This window comes from Parasteatoda tepidariorum, chromosome 10 (genome assembly GCF_043381705.1).
Source record: "Parasteatoda tepidariorum isolate YZ-2023 chromosome 10, CAS_Ptep_4.0, whole genome shotgun sequence".
Classification (NCBI taxonomy): domain Eukaryota; kingdom Metazoa; phylum Arthropoda; class Arachnida; order Araneae; family Theridiidae; genus Parasteatoda; species Parasteatoda tepidariorum.
The window spans coordinates 80961087-80987975 of NC_092213.1; the positions used below are offsets into that span (position 1 = coordinate 80961087).

The 26889-nt window shown below is 31.5% G+C and overlaps 1 protein-coding gene across 5 annotated transcripts in view; it reads right to left on the reverse strand.

The window, feature by feature from the left end:
* Positions 1-9159: 9159 nt before the first annotated feature.
* LOC107440974 (putative ankyrin repeat protein RF_0381) overlaps positions 9160-26889 on the reverse strand; it is a 40573-nt gene continuing 22843 nt past the window's right edge. For 3 of the 5 annotated variants that reach the window (XM_043038818.2, XM_043038821.2, XM_043038820.2), the window contains 7 exons: positions 25307-25396; positions 21845-21901; positions 21644-21766; positions 19674-19787; positions 16091-16192; positions 13554-13634; positions 9160-9395 (listed from right to left, as the gene is read on the reverse strand). In XM_043038818.2, the coding sequence (XP_042894752.1) occupies positions 9213-9395; positions 13554-13634; positions 16091-16192; positions 19674-19787; positions 21644-21766; positions 21845-21901; positions 25307-25396 (750 nt within the window). In that variant the 3' untranslated portion in view covers positions 9160-9212. Of the gene's footprint in view, positions 9396-13553; positions 13635-16090; positions 16193-17306; positions 17409-19673; positions 19788-21643; positions 21767-21844; positions 21902-25306; positions 25397-26889 lie in introns of all 5 variants that reach the window. The other 2 variants (XM_043038819.2, XM_071186792.1) reach the window with 1 other exon arrangement.

The window sequence follows — 26889 nt, forward strand, 5'->3', positions numbered from 1 at the left end:
ATTGCTCACAAAATTGAATATTTGATATTACAAATACAAAAAAAAATCAAAGTTTCCTGATGAAAAATATCATGGTATTGTTAAAATATGGCTGGGGTTTAAATTTACCTGATTAAACTTTACCTGATATACCAGGAAAAGTCAGGCATTTTTTTCTTCTAGCCAAAATTTGTATTTTCTGTGAAACCTTTTGGAAAAAGGTGATTAATTATTTAAATGTAAAATAAATTCCTGTTTTACATTATATTTAATAACCCTAAACAATTTGAAAGTATTTCCAAGTTAACTTAGTACTTAATCATAATTGTCGTACTTAATCATAATATTAAAAATTATAAGTATACGATTAATTATAGCTGCATAAGTTATAACTAATAAGTGTGATAATAATAAAATGATAATTGCTGCCGTGCTGTTTATATGGTAGCATTGGTCTGTTAAGGGTAAATCTACATTTGTTTTGAATGAAAAAATCTTAACTTTTATGAAATTATTTTTGTTTTATGTATTGTAAGACACTATTTATAAAAAGTGATTCTGCTTTATTTATTAATATATGATCTCACTATTAAGAGTTTTATCTATATTGTGTTTACTTATGATAAGTATGACATCACTAAACTAAATTTGTTCGAATTTTGATACTTAATGGAGCAATTAATACTAGACTTAAAATTGGTAGATGCGAGTATTTATATATAATCAGTTTTTGCTGAATGTTTAAGTATAACTTCAGCAAGGTATATATGCATTTAATATTTATCTGTATGAATTTTAAAAGTATTAATGCGAGGAATAAACACTATTTGTTGGATTTCTAAACAAATAACTTTTTATAGAGATGACTTTTTGATGCTTGTGATAATTATATTAAAGTTTCAATTTGCATCATTTAAAAACTACTGAAATCGTTGCTCTCACTCTCCAGAAAATATTAATCATATACTGAATTAATAATCGTCCTGAATTAATAATCATATTTCTTTTGCCTCTTGTTTTTGTCGTTTTAAACTCAAAATTTTTTTTCCCTTATGTACTTTTAGTTTTTTTTTATTTTTATAATTTTAACCAGTTTTTAATCAGGGTTGCCACTCCACAGGTAAAACCTGGAAAATACTTCTTCTTTGTCAGCACTACAGCCTAGTGCAGACCAAGGCTTTCTCAATTAGCTGCCTCCAGACAGGGCAGCTTTGAGCTAGATGTTTCCACCTGTTTATTCCCAACAATTTTAAGTCCTTCTCAACACTGTCCAACCATCTTGTAACTGGTCTCCCTCTTCTTCTAATTCCTTCAATTTTCAAAAAAGTAAGTTTTTTAACTAGGTCCAAATCTTCACGCCAAAAAACGTGCCCCAGCCATCTGATCCTGTAGACCCTAATAACCCTCAAAATATTCCTGGAAAATACAGGGAATTTAAAAATCACCTAAAATAATAGGAAAAATGTAGGGAATTGTGAATTTTTTTTTACAAACTGAGAAAATACAGGGAATTTTCTTTCTTATTTTCGTTGTTTTAAAAAAAATGGTGGCCACTCAAAGCGTCATCTATGAGGTATTTAAGGATATTTCAGTTATACTAAATCATTTCAAAGAATGAAACTGATTTACAAATTCAAAATAAGCAAATAACATTTAAAATAATAAATCAAAATGGGAAAGCTCTTAAAGCAGCTAAAACCCAAATTTGTTTTATTTTAATATAGAAAGTCAGAAACACAATTTTAGCAGAAAACTAAAAAAAAATTTAGGAAATGTGTGTTAGCAGGGCAGCATTTCATCAGAGAACTTTCTGTTGTCAATGGTAATACCAAAAACTGACGTAGCCTTTTGAATAACCAAATTAAAATAAAATATAAATTGCCAAATCATTAAGAAAACTTTAGAAATAAATCAAGTGAAGACCCCTTTTGAAAAATAAAACATTCAATGAGTAAAATTTCTAAAAAAGTGCTGCCATCTATACTAAATTATTTAATTTACATTATTTAAGTATGTTTCAGATGTTCCTTTTCCCCTATAAGTATAGTTAGCCCAATATAGCTACATAAGAGCACTATAATTGTTGTTTCCTCTTAATATATTGTGTATAATATGTACAGGAAAAACATGGGGATTTTTTCCCCCTCTAGATTTGAGTGGCAGCCCTGTTACTTTACAATTGTTTTTGCAACATTTAATGTGCTTCTTTTTTCAACTAAGCTGTAGATTTTGCTGTCTGTAACAAATCTTTCTGATAGTTATGTAATAGATTTGAAATTTGCTGTATGCCACTAATCATTGTAATTTCTTTGTTAGTTTCTAGAATGAACTCTCTCTTTATGTCCATCATCGTGGTAGAATTGTTTTTTTGTTTTTTTTAAAAAAATGGGTTTTTTTTCAAGCTCTTAATTTTCTTAACAAAAAAAAAAGCATTCCTTTCTAATTTGATTTGAATCGCAGATGAAACAAATAGTGAGTGTTTATTTGTCAAACGGGGGATTAAAAAAAAAAAACACAATTAAGAATTTGTTGACCTGTGATAACTAGTAAATGTATTCTGCATAAAAACTTTTTATGTTTTAATGCTAGTCAGCTGGTTTTTTTCTTGCATTAATTGTGTCAGATGAGTAAATTGTGATAGCTGCACAATCATGCAAAAGTTAGATTTTTTGTCAAATGAAGTGTGAGAGGAATTGAAGAAAAAAAATTAATAGAAATTGATGTATGTATTGTGATAATAAAATTAGTTCACATGATTTATTCTGTACTTTCTTTTACTTCTGGTTTTCTATTTTAATATGTACAAGGCAGGGATACCTGGTATTATATTTTTTAATGGCACCCACATGAGCCACGATGGTTCAGGGGATAGATTGTTCACCTTATAATTGAGGTAAACCGGGTTCGAATCCCAGCAATGGCCAGTTGATACGAATCCGCATTTGGCTAGACCCGACCACTGTGCTGACGTGAAATATCGCCAGTGGGAGATGGATCATGGGTTAGCCTCTGTTCTCGTCAGGTTAAACTTAGGAGGTACTCGTGGTCTTCCTCTCCGCGTAACGCAACTGCAGGTTAGTTCCATCCAAAAGTCCGCCATGAAGGCAAATTTCTCCCAATACTTCAAGTCCCGCAGTGGACTGATCGTTAAGACACGGTTCCCAGCAGATCACCGAAGTCAAGCATCAATAGCTACGGTCAGTGTGCGGGTGGGTGACCACTTGGATCAGCCTGCGTATGGACCGAGGGTGTGCGGTATGGGTCCTCGTTAAACTGTTCTACAGTAAAGTGCTCGACTTCGCGGGTACCGAAGCGGGGTAGCCACCCCCTCTGCAGAGGATCAACATTTTGATGGCATGTCTTCGGATCATCCTCCAGGGATGTTTCCCAGACCGTCGCCAATAGCCCTTTGTGCAGCTCTAGTGCGACGTAAGTGAACAAGAACAACCCAATACTTGATCCAGGAGTTCCCTTGTCTTCTGGATTGGGTTCAAAATTACAAGGCTTCGGAATCGAACATTAGTAGTTGTAAACCCCAAGTTGGGTCGGCTGTTCAACGTCGGTTATAAAATGGCGGCCTTATGCTGGAATTGCTACTCTCTTATTACCTAGTGGTCACCTGTGACTAAGCCACTGTGGTAGAGTACGTTGCCCACAACATACAACCACAAACCGGTTTACAGGACAGGTTACATCCACACAGAGGAAAGGACATCATTACCGGTGGGATTCGAACCCTCAACCACTGGCCCCGTAGTCCAGTACAGTAACCACTAGGCCAGTGATCAGCTGTAGGGGAGAAGAATTAGTGAATAATGCAATTTTGTCATCAAAAGTTGGAAAAAACTAGTGACAAACCTGGAAAACAACCTGTTTCAAAATTGATGGTAATTATAAAATAAGCTTCAAAGTATAACATCTTGTTTTATTATTTCTTGTAAAAATTCTGCTGCAACATATTTTTTTTCTTCAGAATTATTAAAATTAGAATATGAATTTTTGAAAAATACTCTTAACCAAACTCCTTGTTTTAAATTTTTTCTTAAATGTAACCATATTTGTAGTTCAATAAATCTAAGTTTAAAATTAAGCTTTCTGTATAAATTGTTATTAGCTCTTTATCACAAGTTAGATATAGCTGACTATATCACTTAAATTATTTTCACATGTTGTTTCAATAAGTTCCTTAAATTTTCTCAGATTCTGTATAAAATACTGCTATCTATGATTTATGTATTTAAAATCAACATATTAAATCTTCAACTAAAAAAATTTTTTTACAAAATTTAATATTAAGCAAGCTTTCTATTTAAAAAAAAAATGCTAATTGTATTAAAAATTTTATTTAATGTATATAGCAAAAAAGTAATCTAAAATTAAACTTTTCATGTAAAACCTGGAGAAGGGATTTTATTTCTTAAGTTTAGTGGGAACTCTGCAAGACTTGCTACTTGTGCTGGAAGAACAATGAAAACTAATCAGAAATTAGATTTTAGTAATAAAAAAAAGTTTTTTTTTTAAATATATACAGTGGAACATCGTTTATACGACGCCGAAGGGACCACCGAAAAACGTCGTATAAACGATAACGTCGTATAATCGATTTTTACTTCTAAAACTGAAACTAACTCTGTTTTCAGTTAATTTTAATGTTTAACGTGTTGATTTACATAAATTTCTAAATTAGACAAAGCAAAACAAACAAATAACCAAAGAAGAAAAATTGCAGTGAGCAATTTGAATGTATGTTACCTTTAATTATATTTTCTTGCTATTAGTCTCTACAATGCTTTGAATAGCGAGTTGAACTTACTGCTTTCTATGATGCAATTTTAGATTTCTAATCACGGCCAAATCTAATGGCTGAAGCGCACTTGTGCAATTTGCAGGAAAAAAGAGAGCTTTTACATTTTCCAAAATAATTAGTATCGATGGGTGAGCTGGACATTGGTCGATGAATAGCAAAATTTTTCGTTTTTGCCTCTTCATAACATTGTCTAGTTTTTTCAGTCATCTAGTAAAAATTACGGTCGTCATCCAAGCATTCTTGTTAGCACCCTTTTCTGTATCATTCATGTTGGCAAATTCCGCCCTTTTTTAAAATACACAAGAAAAAATAAAAAATTAAATAAACGTGAACAAAATCTAAAAATCGACGTATAACCGATTCTGTGCGTCGTATAAACGATATATTTTTACATTAAAATGAATGGGAATGATTTGGGACCACACTAAAACGTCGTATAAATGTAAACGTCGTATAAACGATGCTCCACTGTATATAGGATTATTTTTTTCTAGTAATATTGAAATATTTTTGGGATCGAAATTTATTAATAAAAATTTATTCATTAAACTTGTTACCTAAAATTAATTTGATTTTTCTGATCATTGTTAGTGGGATTTTAACTACTGTAAAGAATTTGTCCTGAACTTGAAGTTATATGCTCATAAATAACTAAATTTATAAATTCTGTGTTTAAAACTGCAAATAAACTTTAAAAATGAATAAATGCATAACATACAAAAGAAAATGATTCTCTTCCTGACCAAACAAACTGTGAAATTTTCTGTTAAAACTAGACTTATCTTTAACAGTTCAATTATAAAGTTCCAATGTAAATTGTCCATATTTTGGAACCATTTTTAGTCAATATCTTTAATGATATTTTGTTCCTTGCAAAATTTATTCGATACACCAAATAAAAAAGTATTTTTCTGAAGAAATTTGTGTATAAAAAAATATGTTGTTGCTTATCCTCACTGTCTGACGGAGTCAGACCAACACCTCCTAGAATAAGGAAGGCCTCAGCACGGATAAAAATTAGTAGTCCGATGTGACGAAGTTAACTGCGCAGTTGATGACAAATAAGAAAGATGTCATTACGTTCAGGGTACTAAGCTGCGCAGTGGTTGAAAATACGAAATGTGTCATTACGTTTGGACTACTAAAGGATATTTATGGTAACCCGTGCAGAGGCCTACTCTTTTCTAGGAGGTGTTGGTCAGACAAGATCCACGAATTCGTTGACTGAAAGGAAGTCTAAGACTAAGAGAGGATTGCTAAAGAGATCCTGCCCTCGTTGAAAGTGAGTCACTTGATGTGATCACTAGCAAGCCTTGATAGAACAGTCCGGGTACGTTTGTCACACGGGAGGTCAAGGGACAAACCCGGTTTTGATACGAATCCTCCTCGGGGATTTTTGATTTTTCCAGAGAGTATTAACTCCAAAAAAGTAAGTGTGGAAGAGGGAGTTGTTGTAATCCTGCCTTAGCAAGAACAACGGCCATTTCATTCCCGTGGAGATTCACATGAGAAGGTACCCATTGCAAATGAACATCATGATTAAGTGAAATGAGCTTTAATTTAAGAAGGATAGAGGTGCTGAGCTTGTCGCCATATACCAATAAAAAAAATATGGTGTGGAATAATGAAAAATTTAATCAAATCTGGGAATTTCTGAAATTAATGAGGATTTAAACCGTAGAAAAAATTTTTTTTTTTATTACTGCACAGATCCTTTTTNTTACTGCACAAATCATAATTATGATTTTTTTTTTTTGGAAAGTGCTTAAAAATATTTTTTGAGTGCTTAATTTTGGTTGAAAAATCAGGCTACGCACCCCGATTTTGAGTGTGATAATATTGCAATGCAATCTTACTTAGTAACGAAAACAAAATTTGTGTGAATAATAAGAAAAACACATTCTGTCACAGGAGTTCTTTTTATTTGTAAATGTACAAGCTAAGAAAATATATAGAAAAAATGATTTAAAATATATATAAAAATAAAAGTCTACAACTTTAATATTCATTATAATTTAGCATTTTCTATTTTAGTGCAAGGGGAAGAAAAATCTTAATATTGTTTCAGCAGCTGATTTTAAGGATATTCGGCTAATATTTTTCTAAAACAGCGGTGATTTCAGCAGTCACGTCAGTGTCAATCTTTATCTATGAAAAGGTACCTCAACGTAGAATCAAGTTTTACATGTCTCATATACTAGGAAATTGGAATTGTATTTTTGTAGCGGTAGACACACTACAGTACTCCACAACCAGAATTATAGGTGGGATAGAATTCAATGAACGCATACCACTAGTTGATTACATTGCTGTTTTGTGAGAAGCCGGGAGAGCTGTATTAAAATCACCTTACTTTTGAGTGCTGATCGAGAGAGCTGTATTAAGTTCGCGGTCGTGGGCACTCTCGTGTTGCCATTAGCAGTCGAGTATATACAGGCTGACGTGTGTGATCGAGACTAAGTAGCAACAGCAAGAGGAGGTGGATAAGTCGCAGTCCCATCCATCGAAGTAGGCGAGATCACATCACGCTGAGTCACCAATGTGGGGAAAGAAGTTATAAACTATGTCAACTTTTGTCTATGAAAAGGTACCCCAACATAGAATCTAGTTTTACATGTCTTATATACTAATAAATAAAATTTTATTTTAGTAGTGGTAGACACATGTTTTCCAAAACATTTTAAGATGGGAAGAAATGGAATTCAATGAGATATATTAAAACGATTGCTCGTTCATTGCATTTGAGTGAATTGATTTTTGACCATTTAATATTTGACTATCTCGTAAATTTAAGAAAATGAGCATAAAAGGCTGGGCAATAAATTTTCCAGAATTTTGCCTGACATATTTAAATCAGGATGGTAACAAAACTCCGAAATATCGTCTGATTTCATCGAATGTCTCCGATTAATAATTTTATTGAATGTCTCCGATCCGTCATAAATTTTATTGATTTTCGGGTTATGCTTTATTCTTCAGAAGATAGAATTTAAAACACTTTTAATTGTTATTAGAGTTATAAAATTTTTTTTTTTTACAAAAACAAGATGAATTTTGTGGAAAAAATATTGGACTTAATGTAACTCAAATTAAAAATAATTTACTTTCTTTGACTTTTTGGGTATTTAAAATAAATTCCCTATCAGCCGTCATTGGTCCAATATTCACGAATCTTGGCTCAATAAAAGTTCGAAGGGCCGTTATTACTCCGATTTTGACACTATATGTAATTTTCTGATTCACCGTATATATTACAGCCACTTTACAACCAATATCGGTCCTATATAGAATTGTCAGATTCACCCGTTATTCTCTATTCAGCCAATATACTGGGAGTACAAATTAGTTCGGTCCATTTTCAAAAGATGGCTCTGGCTGTTATGAATGTTTCATCGGGACAGCTGGTTTCAGAGAAGATAAGACATCTGTCAGTTATATTCAGTTTATATCGCTTTGAGTTTCATACAAAAACCCTGTTTGTTTTTTTTTTACTTTGTTGAATATGTCAAATTTTGTGGTAACTAAGCAGCATTTGCGCGAGGTTTTATGTTTCTGCTTTAATTGTAAGAAAAGTGCAGCTGAACGCATCGAATGCTTGTAGAAGTTTATGGTGACAATACTCCAACTGATAAATCATGTAGGGAATGGTGGTAATGGACCAAAAGAGTGTTGTATACTATGAGCTGCTACAATCTGGCGATTCCATTACGGGCGATCGGTATAGGCTACAATTGATACGTTTGAGCCGTGCATTATGAGATAAACGGCCGGAATACGAGCAAAGACATGACAAAGCTATTCTTCTGCATGATAACGCTCGGCCTCATGTCGCAAAAATCATAAAAAATTATTTGGAAACGCTCAAGTGGTATATTTTGTCGCTCCCGCCGTATTCGTCGGACATTGCTCCTTCTCATTACTGGTTGTTCTGACAGACTCAGCACGATTTAGCAGGTCACCGGTTCACTTTTTTCGCAGAAATCGAAAATTGGCTTCTGACGTGGAACGCCTCAAAAGACGAGACATTTTTTTCGAGATGGAATTCGAAAATTCTCTGAAAGGGGGGAAAAAGTAGTAGCCAGCGATGGACAATACTTTGATAATCTGTTCATTCATTTCGTTCAGAAATAAATGCATTTTGACCACACAAAAAACGGACCGAACTAATTTGTACTCCTAGTAGGTTCTATATTGGTCATTCTAGGACCAATATTACAAAATATTGACATCCCAATACCGGTCCCCTAATGCATGTTCTCATAGGACTCATATTCAACCCAACTGGGGTTGAGGAAAAATTGTTGCTAGGGCAAAGGATCCTTGCCTTTTCTCTGATTTCCTTCTACTGTGGCCTCATAAATTCACAAACACAGTTTATTTTTTAAAGAAATATTTGCGATGCTATTTAATTAAAGTAAATCACAGACTAGCTTATTAAGCAAAACGAACGAGTAGTTTCTTCCTCCTCTTCAGAGACTGTGTCCTCCTCTTCACTCTCTGAAGCATCATCATCTTCTCTCTCAGAGCAGCGGGATGATGTGATGGATGGATGATCATCGTCATTTCTTATTTCAAAACTCCACGGATCACATTCAGGGTTTAAATATGTCTAAGAGAAACATTTTAAAATAATTGAGTACAAAGAGAAAGTTCGATTTTTAGTTCAAACAGGGTGCGTAGCATTCGTAAAAGGTGCTTATTTTTGATTTACGTTTTTTAAAAGCCTTTAAAGGTGCTTTTTTTTCAGGGTTTGTAAAAAGTGCTTAATTTTCTGTTGTTGTCGTATGCCTGTTTTTTAGGCAGAGGGGTGTGATTGTTCTTGTTTACCAGTGGCGCCATCTATGGCCAAGAATTCAACTTCTGCCACACCCATACGTCACGCCCGTTTATAGGGCGGACCCATTCATTCATCCACACATCGTAATTTTGACCTGAATCAGAGAACGATCAATCTCCAATCCAGTACCTCCAGAGGTGTTGATTTGTTATGGGAACGTGGAAGACTTTGCGACTCGACAGAATTAACGTGCATCAGTCACCATTTACTACACTGGGAGTCTTCGGCCGGTGGTTCGAACTCTCGGACATGAGCCTATGGACCAGGCTATCACAGCCTGCTAATTTTCTATCTTTTAAAAATAGATTTTTTCTTTGCCGTATCGATTGTCGGTCTAAAAACTAAACTCAGCGGCGCGACAGCTCATAGAGGCCCAAGGCCTACTGTGCCCATCTCAGTTTTCTTGACCTTGGGCTCTGGGGTGCAGGAGCAGATGTTCCGGTCAGGTGGTCAGCCGAACGCGGAACCCCCAGTGTTTAGTCCCCAAGCGTGCTTGGTACTTATTTATCGACCCACTGAAAGGTTGAGTCAACCTTGCCCGGCCCGAGGATCGAACCAGGGACCTGTGGCACGACAGCGCGAAGCGCTACCGCTCAGCCACCGGGCGTCAATTATCGGTCTAAATTACAAAAAATGCATGATTTTCGCAATTTTCTCTACAATATTTATCAGAAACTACTTATTTGATTATGTAAATTGTCTGAAAATTGTTTTCGAATTTTATCGACTTAAATGTTGCAACCAACTAAGGGAGGTGAGAAACATTATCAGGAATAAAATGTTATACCCATGCTTAGGGCTGCAGGTCTGTTGCGGCGCGAATTTCTGCGAAATTGTCCTCTTTTTTTTTTCCTTCTAAAATCAGCGAATTTCTCAATATGTTTTGATTTTCGAGAAAATTGCTTAAAATTTGAATTTTTTTACTTTTCTGAAGCCTTAAATTGAACATGTAAAATTGATTAGATATTTAAGGGAGTGAATCAATAGCAAAATGACAAGAATATAGTTCAGAGATAAGAGATAATCACAATCTTGCCAAGTAAGGTGGTCTTTCTACACTTAGGGAGGGTAATAGACTGATATGATTACCTTCCTGAAGTTAGTAACAGTACAAACGATTCACAAAAGAAGGAAAATGTTATAAATCAAATCTCTGACAGAAAAATTGTTACACAGGCTATTGCACTTGGCAATGAAATTTCAACTGACTTTCTACATATCCAAACAATTTTTCCTGGTCGGCTTCTTGTGATTTCTTATATAGGGATCAGTTTCTTATGAAAAGGCTTTTGTAACTAGTAGTTTGAATGTAGAATGTTTGAGTTTTCACAGCAATTACTTCCTACAAAGCAACGGTCAAGAAATTCGCCTTGATGAAGGAAAATTGATCGAGTTTTGGAAATCAAAGACCGAATGCTCGGCAAAATTGGCAATTCGATGTTTATCGGTGCCTACAAACATCGTGGACGCAGACAGATCGTTTTCTAAATATAAAAATTTATTAAGTGATGAAAGACGAAGCATAAATGAGAATAATCTGACAATGTACAATACTTTGTACCAAAATTCTATTCATTTAAATAAAAATATTAATATTGAATATTGTTTGAATTAAAAGAAATACTTTTGTTGTGTATTTTTTATCATTTGCACAATTTCTGTCTTTTGCATAATTTATATAGTAAATTTATTTATGTTTATAATCTGCGTAATTTTCAAAATTTTCTACGAATTTCGGGTCTTTTTCCTCGCGATAAACTTACAGCCATACCCATGCTCTGAAGTGACGTTATACGCCACTAGGGGTGTATCCCTATTATGAACTGTTTCTTTGAGTGCTTCTGAAAAGGTCATAATAGGGAAGTGCCCCTAGCCATGTATGATGACATTTTTGGGCACGAGTTCCTATGCAACTTTTATCCTGATGATTTGCTCTAACTTCTTTAGAAGTTTAAAAACGTATATAACGCAGAGTTAAGTAAACTTGTACCTGTCTACTAAAAATGTTACTTAAAAAAAATCTGTAGCTTTAGGAGCAAAACTAGTTTTAGATTTGAAATCCCCACACCGCGATTAGGCAAGATCAAGTATTTATATAAATACAACAAAGAATTTGTTCTCCGACGATATTAACTTAGTCCTTAATAGATTAAGTCACCCATTACATAAATGCTTTATGAAGAATAAAATTATTCAAGCAAATTCAAAGTTTTAAGCCATAAAAATTTAGATATTCTTTATGAGGTGAGACCTCACTTTGCGGACATTCCATCAAAACTGACACCTCTCATTATTTTTTTTTTCAATTCTCTGTGAATCTTCTATAAATTAACCATTCAGTACCCCCTCTTTTCAAAGCGGATACTCCCATAACTAGACATGGACAGTCATTCGTACCCCGAAATGTTAATTTTCTATCGCTTCAAACTAGACACCACTTTTTCTAAATTTTAAAAAACAAATTTTGATTTAAAGACATTTTCAATTCATCTTTCTTGCCTTATCCGAAATTTAAAATATTGTTATGCTTTTTCACTATTGAAGAATCAATCATTGTCCCTGTCACCTTTTATCTCAGCAACAATAAAAAAAGACTAAGTTTGATGCTCATGTGATTATTTGAACAGCGACACATTTTTTGACCTGGGCAATACAGAGTGTGGAGCCAAATCTTTCAACAAACTTTTTTAAACACTCAAATATTTTTAAGCTACATACTTTAACAAAATGCAAAATAATTTTACATGATCATGATGATAAAATAGCTAGTTTCTGACAAAGAACTATTTTCTTGAATATATTAGCCACCATATGATTTTGAATCTACCGTTCTGGATTAGATTAGCCACCGCTGATCGAGAGATTTTTCGGTTCGATTTCAGAGGTTGGAAAATGAAGTCTGAAATTGAGAATATCTTGCAAAAAGCAGCAGAGTTGCACATGAGAATGCTAGAATCTCATCGAACTCAGCTCAGTAGACACACATGTGGATCTTTATTTGAATAAGTATATAAAAATCATTAAGGAAGTAAAACAAACGACTTTCTAAAATTTTAAAGAGTGGACATGCATTCTCTAAAAATCAATATACATATATATAGATTTAAGGTTAGCAGTTGGGTGGTACAAAATTAGGATAAAGGTCAGAAAAACTCATTAATGTGTTGCATTTTACAATAAATTTTATTAAATATGCTAAACATTGTATAGGTCTTATATCACAAGTTAGCATGGAAAAAGCAAACCAATAGTTTATTCTAGTGATATAGGGAAAGAAATCAAAGACTAAGGGAAAGGGAGAAAATAAATCTAACTCATTTAAAGAGTTTTCTATCCTAGTGAATCAAAGATTTGGAATGGTATGCCATTTAGGAATTCTCATCAAAAGAAATAATGCACACGAATTTTCCCTGCCAACTTTTCTTACATTTGAAGAAAATGAACTCTTTTGCTGATCTTTAACAGCAGCAAAATTTTCCAGCAATAAATAAGAACTCAAAAAATATTTTTAATCACTTTCCAAAACAAAAAATCATACTTAGGATCGGTGCAGCAATAAAAATAATTTTTTTTCTATCGTTTAAAGTTCTTAACTTATAAACATAAAATTCAAAAAAAATTTCAAAAACTTTACATAATCAAGATAAAATAACTAGTTTCTGATAAATATTAATAAGAAAATTATGCATTTTTTTTTGTAATTTAGAATGACAATCGACACAGCAAAGAAAAAATCTTTTTAAAAGATAGAAAATTAAGCACTTTTTACAAACCCCGAATAAAAAAACAACAACTTTAAGGGCTTTGAAAAAAACGTAAATAAAAAAATAAGTACTTTTTTAAAAACGCTTCGCACCTTGTTTAATAACTTGCCGTGGTTGCATAATTTTTAAATGAATAAAAAAATTCAATCAAAAACTGTAACTTTACCTTTAATTTTAATCTGTCTAATAGTTCTAGCATAGGTTGAGTATCTTGCTTTTCTCTGAAGTCGAGAGGCTCCTTATAAGCCTGAAACAAGCACACTATGTATAAATATGCACAATTTCTTACTATAAAGAAAATAAATCATCAGAAGAGTTAACAAACTTGCATCTAAGGTCATATTATCACATAAAAATATGTCTTTGCAAGCTAATTTAGTGATCTCTAATATTATAAAATTAATTTTTAATAAAGAAAATGAACTGAGTTTTTGTTATTTTATTTTTAACCATCGTTTAACAGCCAACCCAATCAACTACTAACGTTCAACCTCGTAGCCTTGTAATCTTGAACTTAATCTGGAAGACAAGGGAACTCCTGGATCAAGTAATGGGACAAATTTGCCTTCGTGGAGGACTTTTTGATGGAACTAACCTGCATTTGCGTTACATGGAAAGGGATACCACAAGAATATCTCACAGTTAGCCTGACGGCAAGAGGACTCTAACCCATGATCTGTCTACCACTGAGGATATTTCACGTCAGTACTGTGGTCGGTGCAAGCCGGTTGCGGAATTCGAACCCGGTTAACCTCATTGGAAGGCAAAAGCTCTATCCCTTGAGAGATAGTGGCTCATGCACTGATTTTTGACCAATTTGAAGTCCAGAAGATTGCACAGTGGTTAAGAACTGAGCTGTCTCTGTGAAGAACCAGGGTTTGATACTGGGTGGTGGCTTATAGCCACATCCAGTTTCAGAGAGATGGATATCACTTTTCTGAGAGTAAAGGTGGCAGGTGTGCAATAACACCATTGATCTCAAAATAATGAAGTCTTAACCTCTATTGTTGTGGAAGTGCTTTAATTTTTAATGTTTTGTTTTGCTTGAACGAAGAAAAATTTTCAGAAACCTGAGGTTATTGATTAGATCTGGTGTAAAAATAAATATTTTTCTCTTATATTTGTGTGCTCAAGTAAGCTAGAGAATCAAATACAAACTTGTTACTTTCTAAATAAGGTTGTTTCCTTGTAAATTAAAAACAAAAACCCTGTTGCATAACTAAATTTTACTGGATTTTTCTTCTTTCATCTGGTTTCCTAGTTTAACCACAACTTCTAAAAAAATACCCATCAAAATTAATTCAATTTTTGCTTGTAAATAAGCAATGTTTTTTTTTCTTAGCAAGTAATTATGAGACTTTTAAATAGTCAACCTAACTCAAATTGAAAACAAATTTTAAAATTAAATGTCATGTACATAAAAGTGAGAAATTTCACTTTAAAAAAGTAATAAATTAATGGAATGGATATCCAAAAAAAAAAAAAAAAAAAAAAAAAAAAAAAAAAAAAGAGTTACAGGTTTTGTTAAAATAACGTAAAATTTACGTTAAGAATCGGTTATGAAATTCCCTATAATAAAAATAAGCGATAAAAAACGTTAATATTCATGGTAAAAAAACGAAATTTCGTATAACTGAAAATAAACGTTAATAATTTGGTTAATAGAAAGTATAAAATGCTTTAAAAAAGAAACCTACTTGGTTAAAATTACGTTAAAACTTAGTTATGAAATTCACCACAGTCAAGTCAAAATAAGGGCAAAAATGGTCATTTTTATTTAAAAATAATCAAAATGTTAATGTTTATTTAACGGATTTGAGACTAGTACTTAAAACAAAAATAAAGCGTTTGGTCAAAACGTTTATATGCTCTTAACCTTGTGGTATTTTAATGATATTTTTACGTAATTAATACTTATCTCTGCTACATGGATCCAGTTTTTTCTTTTTTTTTAAGAATTCTTTTTTTTTTTAATTAGTTCAAAATTTTTCTTATCATGAGAATATCTTGAATCCATTATTCAAAAATATGGTACAGATATTTATTGCAAATTTAATAATTTTTATTCTTTTAAATTATGAATATGAAAAAAAGTCAGTATATTTTACAATTTTTAGTTATTTGTGTAGTTTATTTTCCTTCATTATTTTTTATTTCATTATCACCAGTTATCAAATTTTTAGTTATTTGTGTAGTTTATTTTCCTTCATTATTTTTCATTTCATTATCATCAGTTTTGATTCATTAATTTTAAAATATTTTTTTGTGTTCTTCAATAATTGGCATAAAATTTTTATTGTTGCATAAAATCTGCCGGTATTTTTTTCCACATCATGCAAATAAAAGAATTTATTTTTACACTCATTTTTCCTTAAATATGGCCTTTTTAATAAACATGATGAAATATTTTTAATATTTAATCAAATAAGCAATATCAAGAAATTTTATTTTATCTTTTCTGTTATCAAATAAATGGTTTTCTTCTTTAAGAAGGTTAATAAACTTTTAAAATGAATCTCAATGAAAAGCTGGGATATTTTAAAAGTCATTAATTACAAAAATATAATTTTCAACAAAATATTATAAATAATTAATTCTTATACTGATTTATAAGCAACATTACCTAAAAAAGAAAACCCCTTGTGAGACAAGTTTCAAAAATAAATATTGAAAAGATTAGTAAAGATAGAGACGTAAGCTCACTTTATCCAGAACATGCTCAGAGCATCCATAAGTCATGAGTAAGGCTCTGATATCTCTCAACTCTGAATTAGCATAAGCATAGTGCAAGGCAGTGCGACGATTCTGAAATGAACACAAGTCGGTATATCTTTTGTATGATTATAATACAGAACAATGTTCATATTTTGATTAAAATTAATACATACAGGGTATCTATTACCAGGGTATGCGCACCTGGAAAGTCATGGAAAATCATGAATTTCGATATTGAATATTGAACAAAATTAGTCAAGAAATGTCATGATTTTAACTTTTTTTTTTAAAAAAAACATCAAGGAAAGTCATGGATTTAGGTCAACGAAAAATCTAGTTTTTAAACTCAATTTCATGGTGTTTCGAATATCTGAATTTGTAACAAAATCCCCACTCACAGTCATATTTTATTGAAAAATAATTTTTTTTTATCATGTTCTTTAAAAATATTGGTGTTTTTTCAAAAGATGAAAGAAAAAACATCATTTCTAAAGCGAATTTCAATCTTCTGCGATTTCAGAATTTTTTTATGTATTTTTCATTTTTATTTTATCCATTTAAAATTCTAGCTGAAGCAAGCCAGTCATTGGCGAGTTTTTTTTATTCTGAAATGAGAACAGAAAAATCAGGAGTGTTTCTTTCCTTTCTGATGAACGAGTAAAGTATCTTTAGAATATAATTCTGCAGAAAAAAAGAAGGAAAAAAAATTGCTTTTGTATTTTTTTAAGTTATTTTATTGTTTAACTCTTTTTTTACTCTGTTTTTTAAATTTAAAATCTATAAATATAAAGATTCAGAGTATAATAGTTTTTGGTTATACCTATTATTTCAATGAATGTAGGTTATAATTCAAGTATAATGATTTTTTAAATTTATTGTTTTGTTTTTGTCAGAGAAAATAATAACTTCGTCAAGCCAGGAAAAATTCTTGGAATTAGTCATAGATTTCAAAATCTAAAATGTACCAGATACCCTGTACATAACAATGTCCATATTTGGATGAAAATTAATACAAAACAATGGCCATATTTTGATTAAAGTTAATACAGANACTCATTTATATAATATTTTCAACAAAATACTCTAAATAATTAATTCTTATACTGGTTTATATGCAACATTACCTAAAAAAGGAAACTCTTTGTCAGACAAGTTTCAAAAATAAATACTGAAAAGATTAGTAAAGATAGAGATGTAAGCTCACTTTATCCAGAACATGCTCAGAGCATCCATAAGTCATGAGTAAGGCTCTGATATCTCTCAACTCTGAATTAGCATAAGCATAATGCAAGGCAGTGCGACGATTCTGAAATGAACACAAGCCAATATATCTTTTGATAGAAAATAATACTGAACAATGTCCATATTTTGATTAAAATTAATACAAAACAATGCCCATATTTTGATTAAAACTAATACAACCATATAATATAACAAGATCCATATTTTGATTAAAATTAATACAGAACAATGTCCATATTTTGATTAAAATTAATGCAGAACAATGCCCATATTTTGATTAAAACTAATACACAACACTGTCTATATTTTAATTAAAATTAATACAGATCAATGTCTATATTTTGATTAAAATTAACGCAGAACAATGTCCATATTTTGATTAAAATCAATACAGAACAGTGTCCATATTTTGATTAAAATTAATACAGAACACTGTCCATATTTTGATTAAAATTATTACAAAACAATGTCCATATTTTGATTAAAATTAATGAAGAAATATGTCTTTTCCCGAGGAGAAAATATATATATTAGGAAACACGTTTAGTGAAAATTGTGTAACGTTACCACTTGTTATGCATTGCTTTATGTAGGCAGAGATGATAGTGCTCCGAAAAAAAACCCCTGGATTTCTGGATTTTTCACTAACTGCGATCCGAAAACCCAAGGTCCAGAAGTTACAAGAAATCATCGATCACATTTATGTATTAAAATTCTAGTATATTTTATTTAAAAATATGAGAACTAGAATTTAAACTTGGCATCTCTTTTATTTGGAAATATTTTTTTTCTGGTAGAATAATAAATGCAATTAGAGATAAAGTAAATTTATACATAATTATTCATTTAAATTATGCTGCATATAATTTATTTAGAGTTTCATATTTTGAAAATATCAATGATTTAAATTTATAAGCACATTAATTTTTTGAAATGCGTCATTAATGATTTTACTCAAGACATTTTCAGGATTTTTGAGTTGGGCTCACAATCACTCCTGTGTAGGTCAACATTTAGAGGGGATTATTATGTTTCTCCCCTCTATTATCTCTTATATCATGTTGTTTATGTTATTCATATAATTCTTATATGATATTAATCGTAACAAAGATGGATGCAATTAGATTTTAATATGACCTTAAAAATGTATTTACAAATGCCTCATGTACCTTAGGAAGTGAGATTAATTACTTGAATAAATAGCAATTTGTTGCATAATTTTAAACTGATCATCGTGTGAAAATGTTTAAACATATTATATTATCTGATTTTATAATTTTGATTTCTATGAATAAAAACGTAAAGATCACAAATTTTGGACATTGTATTGATTTATGCGATCTAAATGGTAAACAAAGCTTTCAAATGTTCAAAGCAAAAACAAAAATTCTTTTTTCTTGGTTTTTTATGGCATGTTTTTTTTTAGAACAAAAGAAATATGAGATTATGGGCAAATGGCCAACTGTCACAATTCAGCATATCATGGCCAGAGTCTGACTAAGGCGGGGCATACGGGGCCGTTGCTCTGAGCCTCACATAAAATGGAACCCCCAAATCGAATAGAAAGTTCATTTTAGTTTTCCTTCTTTAATGAGCTTTTTTTAAACAAAATATCAGCACAGTGTGAAATTCGTCAGTTTCATGTTAGCTTTTTCATTAATCTATCGTATGAACACAAAAAATCTATATTCCGTAAATCCACGGCTTTCTAGTGCAGAACTAATTTTCGCAATTACAATGGACAAATTTGGCCAATCGAAAGCCTGTATTTTTACAAATTGCAAAATGCGTTATGTTTACTAAAATACAGGCTTCTGATTAGCTTAATTGAGCCACTGTAACTGCAAACATTTAGCTGAATTCCGCCCCAACGTCAGCAAGGATATGAATTTTTCGCAGCTAGATGACAAAGTTAACAATCAATTATCCTATTCTTGACTGTTTTGTACTTCTATAATTCAGTTAATTTAACGAAAATATTGAATTTTTGTCAAATTTTGGCTCTTTAGATGATATCTTTTTAATGATGGACAAAGAATTGTCAGAAAATCAATAAAATGGACAGAACAACAATATTTCATTTGAGCATTGATTGGGGGGGGGGACTTTATAGCTATTTTAGGTTCTAATCAATTTTCTTATTACATATTTATGTTGCGGTGAAAAAGTTTAAATACCTCCATAGTTTGGTTCCTCATTACTGAAGTAGTGAAGCAGAGGGAGGGGGGGGCAAAGAAGTTTTCCCCTGAACCTCAATTTAGGCTAAGTTGGGCCCGATCATGGCCTCAAAACGAATGTTATTAATATAAATACTGATTATAAAGCTCACCTGATCGAATAAATTATCAATAGACTCAGCGCATGGTTTTTCTAGTAAAATATCTGTTACTATTTCAAATCTGTTATGCAGAACAGCTTTGTGAAGAAGGGGCATTCCATCTCCCTGGAGAAGAAAAAAAATTGCTACATTATAGGGATGTTTTAATGAAATAAAAATAATTCAATACAATAAGTTCAGCATCAAAGTTTCTTGATATTATAGAAAAACTGCTATACCTACAAAATTATAGACTCTTCTCTATAACATAGAGGTCTTTCAAATATTATGTAACTATGTTTTCGGCAATTTAAGACACCCTTCCTCTCTTGTCAGTAAAAATAAGTAGATCACAAACATTCTCCCACTGGAATTTACTTTAACTTTTTATTATAGCAATCTAATTTTAGAATTAAATTCAAATAAACTACTTAACTTTGCATAAAACAAACATTTATAATTTAATCCTTTCTTTAAAAAAAAATTTTTGAGCAGTATAATCTTTTGTTTTCCTATTATCATGGCTGCCAACGTGGATAGGAAAAATAGATTTTACGAAATAATATAAATTTCACGATAATTGTTGCAAAATGTACTAAATATTTCACACATAGGGAATTTTAGGGATTTTTATAGTTATGAAAATATTTTCCAGTTACAATTGAAATATTAACATTAATTGATTATACATACTTGAAATATTATGTATACTCATAATCAGCATTTTGAATATTAATAGGTATTTAATACATCAAGGATAGTTAAAAGATTTTTTTAAATTTAAATAGAGAGTTTTGAATAAAAATAACATTTTATAACAAAAAAAGTTTTGAACCGATTTCTATAAATGAGGTTCGCTTCATTATGTATTTGTAATACTTATTTAAATAGTCAAGCAAGCAATAATCTGCAGAAAAATTCTATTTCAATAGTTTTTTTTTTCAATAAACTTACTCAATTTTAGGGAATTTTCTAAAATGTACAGAAACCAGGAGAATTTTAATTAAACCAGTAGACCAGGACAAACTGGCAAAATCCAGACGTCTACTGGAAAATCGAGTATAATTTGTCTATGGTAAGAACTCCTCCCGCCATAAAGTCTAAGGCCGTCTGCTGCTGTGAAAACTAGAGGAGCGTTTTTCAGGAAGAGTAGCGTTTCTTCGCTCTAGAGCTAACACAATAGACTAAAGAAAAAGATTCCCTTTCTCTTGCCGACCAAAACCTATCCTAAATAGTGACCCCACACCCCTACTTGAAATAGTTATACCTCGTTACCATAGTCAGCAACATGGGTCCAGGCGAATGGCTAGGGGAGACTTTAGACTAACTATAGAGTTGGTAGCTATGTATTATGCTTCAAACATTTGATTCTTGAAACTCGAAGACTTGTTTTTTTTTCTTTCCAATTCTTTCTTTTTTGGAATTGAACTTATATTTAAAATTCGAAATTTTTCCATATGTAATTTTTTTGTTCCATTTTTTTAATTTGCCTTTTAAGACAATTTTGAAAATAAAGGGATTTCAATGCTTTACGTAAGCACTATTCATACCAATCTTTGTCCTTGTCAACAAAGATGAGCAAATCACACCCACGTAATATCACGCAACCAATAAATATCAAACAATCAATTAAAAAATAATTAATCAATATGTATAATAATTAATATATTGATTTCTAAATCTATAAATAAATTATTTAATTAATTATTAATTAATAAATAAAAATTAACTGATAAATAACAAGTAAGCACTTACAGGAGAGTATCTTGAAAGCTTACATGAGAATCCTGTAAGCTTACATGTTAACAGTATGCTTATGTGATATTTGAATGCCCTCCTTTTTGTGATAAATACTTTTCCTCAACTCTACCTTTAGTATAAGCTAACAATCCTTATTATTTAGCTTATACAAAAGATAGGACTTGCAAAGAGATTTGAATTATAAGCTTGATATCCTAATTTTCAAATATGAGTTTGCTTACCACCACTTTAGCTTGCCAAAGAAACAGTTCAGGCGCATCCAAAGCAGATAAAGTGTTTTTGAGTTGCAAGTACTTCTCTACATCACCAGCTTCAACTGCTATGGAGAGAGCCTTAATCCCACTCTGTTGCGAGAGGAAGAAAAAAATAACTATAAAGCCAAAATAAAACTAAAATCTTTACGCACGGAAAGTATAGCTCACCTGAAGATTTTTGACGTAGCCAAAGTAGTCTTCGGTGCTTTTTTCCAAACAACGATCCTAAGCAAAAGTAACAAATGAATTTTATTCAACAAAGTTCACTAAATGCATAGTTAGAATCATGTATTCTTAAGTTCGAGTATAAATCAAGTGTTGGGAGAAATTTTGCATCTGTGGAGGATTTTTTGGTGGAGCTAACCTGCATTTGTGCTATATGGAGAAGGAAAACCACGAAAACCTGTTGAAAGAATTAGTTTATATTGTTGTAAATAGATGGCATCACAAATGCTGACATAGATGGCAGCAGTGTTGTCTTTAATATAACCTCTTTTCTATAATAAAATATGTAGTCCAGTTTCAACCTTCACCCAGGTATGTGGCTCCATTTTCTTGTGATCTCATGCTTAATTATTGGGTTAAGTTTTTAGGTTATGGGCCCAGGATGATCCAAGAAATTTATAGCTAACATTTATTAAGTTTAATATATTTATTTTTAAATTCTTTGATAATTTTTAGAATTAAAGATAGATAAATTATGGTAGCATGTGTTAACACATGGTTAGGCTTAAATGCTAACACTTAAATAAATGTTGTTGTTCTTTTTTTNATACCAATGGTATGCCAGATTTGCAAATGCCAAATTTAGATCCTATTTTCTTTGCCGATGCTTTAGTGGCAATAAATGAACTTCTTTCTGAACCTAATACTATTGATGAGGCACTCAATGGTAGTAATGCTAGGCATTGGAGAGAATCTTTATGTGAAACAATAGCGGGTCACATTAAAAACAAAACTTGGGACATAGTAAATAAGCCTAAAAATAAAAACATTGTTGATTGCAAATGGGTATTCAAAAGAAAACATAATGTTAATGGAGATATTGAAAGGTACAAAACCCGTTTAGTAGCTAAAGGTTTCTCCCAGATCGAAGGAATAGATTATACAGAAACGTTTTCCTCAGTAGTTCATTATGTAACATTAAGAGTTTTGTTGGCTTATGCAGCTATTTATGATTGGGAAATCGATCAAATGGATGCTGTTATGGCTTTTGTTCAAGGGACACTAAATGAAGAAATATATATGAAAATTCCAGATGGGTTTAGTGAGTATTACGAACAAAATTTAAATGGGAAACTTCTTAATAAAGCTCTAGATGGCTTAAAGCAAAATGGCAGGCTTTGGTATCTGACATTAGATGAAGGCTTAGTTGAAATGGGATTCAGGCAAAGTTATTTTGATAGTTGTGTGTATATTAAACTAAATGATAAAGAACTTGTAATTGTAGATATTTATGCAGATTATTTATTAATTTTTAGCAACTCAGTAAGGCTTAAAAATTTAGCAAAAAGGCAACTAAGTAAAAGATTTGAAATGAAAGATTTAAATTCTTGTTTAGGGATTAAAATAGAATGTAATAGATCAGAAGGGTCCATTAACCTAAATCAAACCCAATATGACAATGAAGGTGGTTCCAATAAGGCACAATCAGATGATGAAAATTCTAATAAAGAACAATCAGATGAAGAAGAAAAGGCTTCAGGCTCTGACAGAGAAAATGTGTGCCACGAGATGATCATGAAACTTGATGATGAAGGAGAAGAAGGTGGTAAAAGACAAAAACGTAAGAAAGATAGGGAATCCAAGCAAAGGAGTATAATCGTTTTTAAAGCAACTGTTTCATCAAGTGAGAAGTCTGACAGTGGAAAAGAAAAGTCTAAAAGAAAAAGGAAAGCAAGTGCTAGGGATATTACTCAAAGTGATGAAGACAGTGGGCCTAGAAAGAGGAAAGTTGCTTCTGATAGTGGAAGTGAAGATTCTGACAGTGGTAATGCAAAATCTAAAAGAAGAAAAGGAGCAAGTGATGGCAGACAGAGTGATGAAGACAGGCCAAGCAAGAACAGAAAAATTGTTTCAGATAATGAATTAACAAGAGGAGAATTACATCTGACAATAGTCAAAGTGAAGAAGAAAAACGCCCAAAAAGGAGAAGGATTGCTTCGGACAGTGGGAGTGAATATGATTAATATAAATGTGGACTATTTAACAAAAACTGTTAATAGAACTAAGTATGAACATTGTGGAAGATCAATGAGACTAAAATGATTTAGTGATATTTTTTTTGTGTACACATTTGTGATTTTCTTTTAGTATTCCCAAAAATTGTAAACTAAAGTGGGAGTGTTGAAAGAATTAGTTTATATTGTTGTAAATAGATGGCATCACAAATGCTGACATAGATGGCAGCAGTGTTGTCTTTAATATAACCTCTTTTCTATAATAAAATATGTAGTCCAGTTTCAACCTTCACCCAGGTATGTGGCTCCATTTTCTTGTGATCTCATGCTTAATTATTGGGTTAAGTTTTTAAAACCTTCTCTGGTTAGTGTGATGACAAGGGGACTCTAACCCACAATCCGTCTACAACTGAGAATATTTTACGTCAGCACTGTGGTCAGTGCAAGGATGGTCTGAGAAGTATTCCTGGTGGCGCTCCTGCCTCGGTAGCCTGACATCTTGCGGCAGTTTAACGAGGACGGATACTGCGCACCCTCCGTCACTACGAAGGCTGATCAAAGTGGTCACCTAGCACTAAATGACCGCAGTCAATGATGCTTGATTTCTGTGTTCTACTGGCAACTGTGTTTTTAGGATCTGTCCACTGCGGGACAGATGAGAGGAAATAGGTAATATGGGCAAGCTGGTAAGAAGTTAGATTTGCTAATGGGCTAAGATAATGAGTTAAACTGAAGATCTTATGGCCCCAGACTAAAAGAAGAAGAAAAGTAACAGTTTTTAATATCTGTAGTTACCAGTGAGCTGGTAAAAAGACTAGAAAAGACTGGGTAGAGACTTGGAATTCACATCAACCAGCCATCTCTGGGATTCGAACTAGGTTCACCACCTTGGAAGGCGAACGTTCTATCCCCTGAGCCACCATGGCTCGGGAGAGTTATTCAGAAAATCTTTCTTCCAACACTGATTCATAAATAATTTGTTTTTCTAAAGACAAGGGGAAGATAAAGAAAAGAGATTTTTTTCGAGCTAACTCCTTTTCCTTTGGAACTCCTTTCCAACTTCACTTTTTGAATAGAACATACCAATCTTAACATTGAGAAGTCTCAATTTTCTTACTTTACTTTTTACTTTTTAAAAATACGAACAATTCTCTTAAAATTGCACATTCACGTAAATGGTATGTTCTGAATATACAAGAAATCGGCAATAACAGGACAAAATGTAAAAAACCAGGACAATTAAGGAAAGAATATTTTCAATCATAGAAATTCAGATTATCAAGACAACTATGAAACTTATTAACATTAATTTATTTATCATTGCATTTTTTGGTCCAAAAAACTAAGTCATAAATTTTACAAACTAGTATTGAACTTTAAAGTTAAATCTCACTAAATTTGGTGCAATTTAATGGGCCACTTGTCGCATAAATAACTATAAGTTACTTACTTTAACAGTCTCTAAGTCCCAACCATACAAGGCCAGTTTTTTTCTTCTTTCATGGTATCTTTCGGGCTCTACAATCCAACACATAACAACCTGCATTGCACAAGTTAATTGAAAATTAATTTTTTTCGCATTAAAAAATAAATGTACTATTTAGTTGCAAATAAGCGATACAATAATATTGTAAAAAAATATATTCATATTTTTAATACTATTATTTTTTAACCTTCCACATACAGCACAGTTTTTATACTTTGTGGTCCTGAAATATGTGGCGATTTTTTTTACATTTTATTTACCTACATATGTTACAATTCACATCTCCATCAATTGTTTTAAAATAATACAAGAATTTTAATACCTTTTATGTTTTAAAAATATATATAATATGGCACCCGTTATTTCAACATGAGTGAAAAAATATAAGAGAAAAAATTCGTGTTGATATTTTTTTCTTTAGATGAATATAATTTTTTAAGACATTTTCAACACATCTTCTTTGCGTTAAATGTTTTTTAAAAAAATAATATGAGCATTGAGCTTTTCAATTTACAATAAAATAACTAATGCAAAAAAATATTTCCCCGATAATCATTCTCGGTATTTTTAAGTTCATTTACATCTTCACTTCCACAAAATTTTAATTCAGTTTATTGTAATATTAATATCAGCTTATTATTTTTTAATGCTATTTAAAAAATTTCAGAGTATTTTGAAAATTTTTTATTCTTTCCATTAAATACTTTTCGAAATACAGTCGAACTTCTATTTTGCGTATTTCTCTATTTTAAATTTTTTTTTCTTCGAAGAACCAAGAATTTTTTGGAAATTTCGACGTAAAATTACTTCCAAATAATGAAGTGAATTTTCTATTTTACGAACTTTTCTCTGAGATCAACTTTTCCTATTTTCCGAAATATTTCCAAACATTTAAAACTTGTTAACGCATTTTATGGGGAAAATTGATTTTCGAAGCCACTTACTTTTAGAGAAAGCAGTAAAATCCCTTCCCCTTTTTGTTTGCATTTCAAATGAAAAAAACTCAGATAAAATTAATGGATTTATTCAGTAGCAATTAAACTTAAGAACGCATGTGGTAATGTATGTTTAAAATTACTTTTAATAATAAATGTAGCTATAATTTTATACATAAATTTAGCTTTTTTTAGTTGAAAATGTATGTAGCATGGTAATGTAACACTTGATAATGTTTTGCTCTATTCTTGCTTTCCAAGCAGATTTCTTTCATGGTTAAGATTCATAAAATAAATATTAGATACTAGTTTACAAGATAAAGGTCCATCAATTGCTATTTTAATTATGTCTGGTGTTTATGAATTTAAAACCTATTTTGTTTTGTTTAAGTATTTCAAATGGTGATTTTCTATTTAACCAATTTTCCATATAACGAACTTATTATCGGGAATTAGAGACTTCGTTAAATAGAGGTCCATCTGTAATTGCCTAAATATGTTTATTGCTAATGAATTTATTTTATAAAGTCAAGATTTTGTCCAAAAGAAATTGACCATTTAGGACTCCATAAAAATAGGGAACTGCTGATACATATATAATTTGTGTACTAT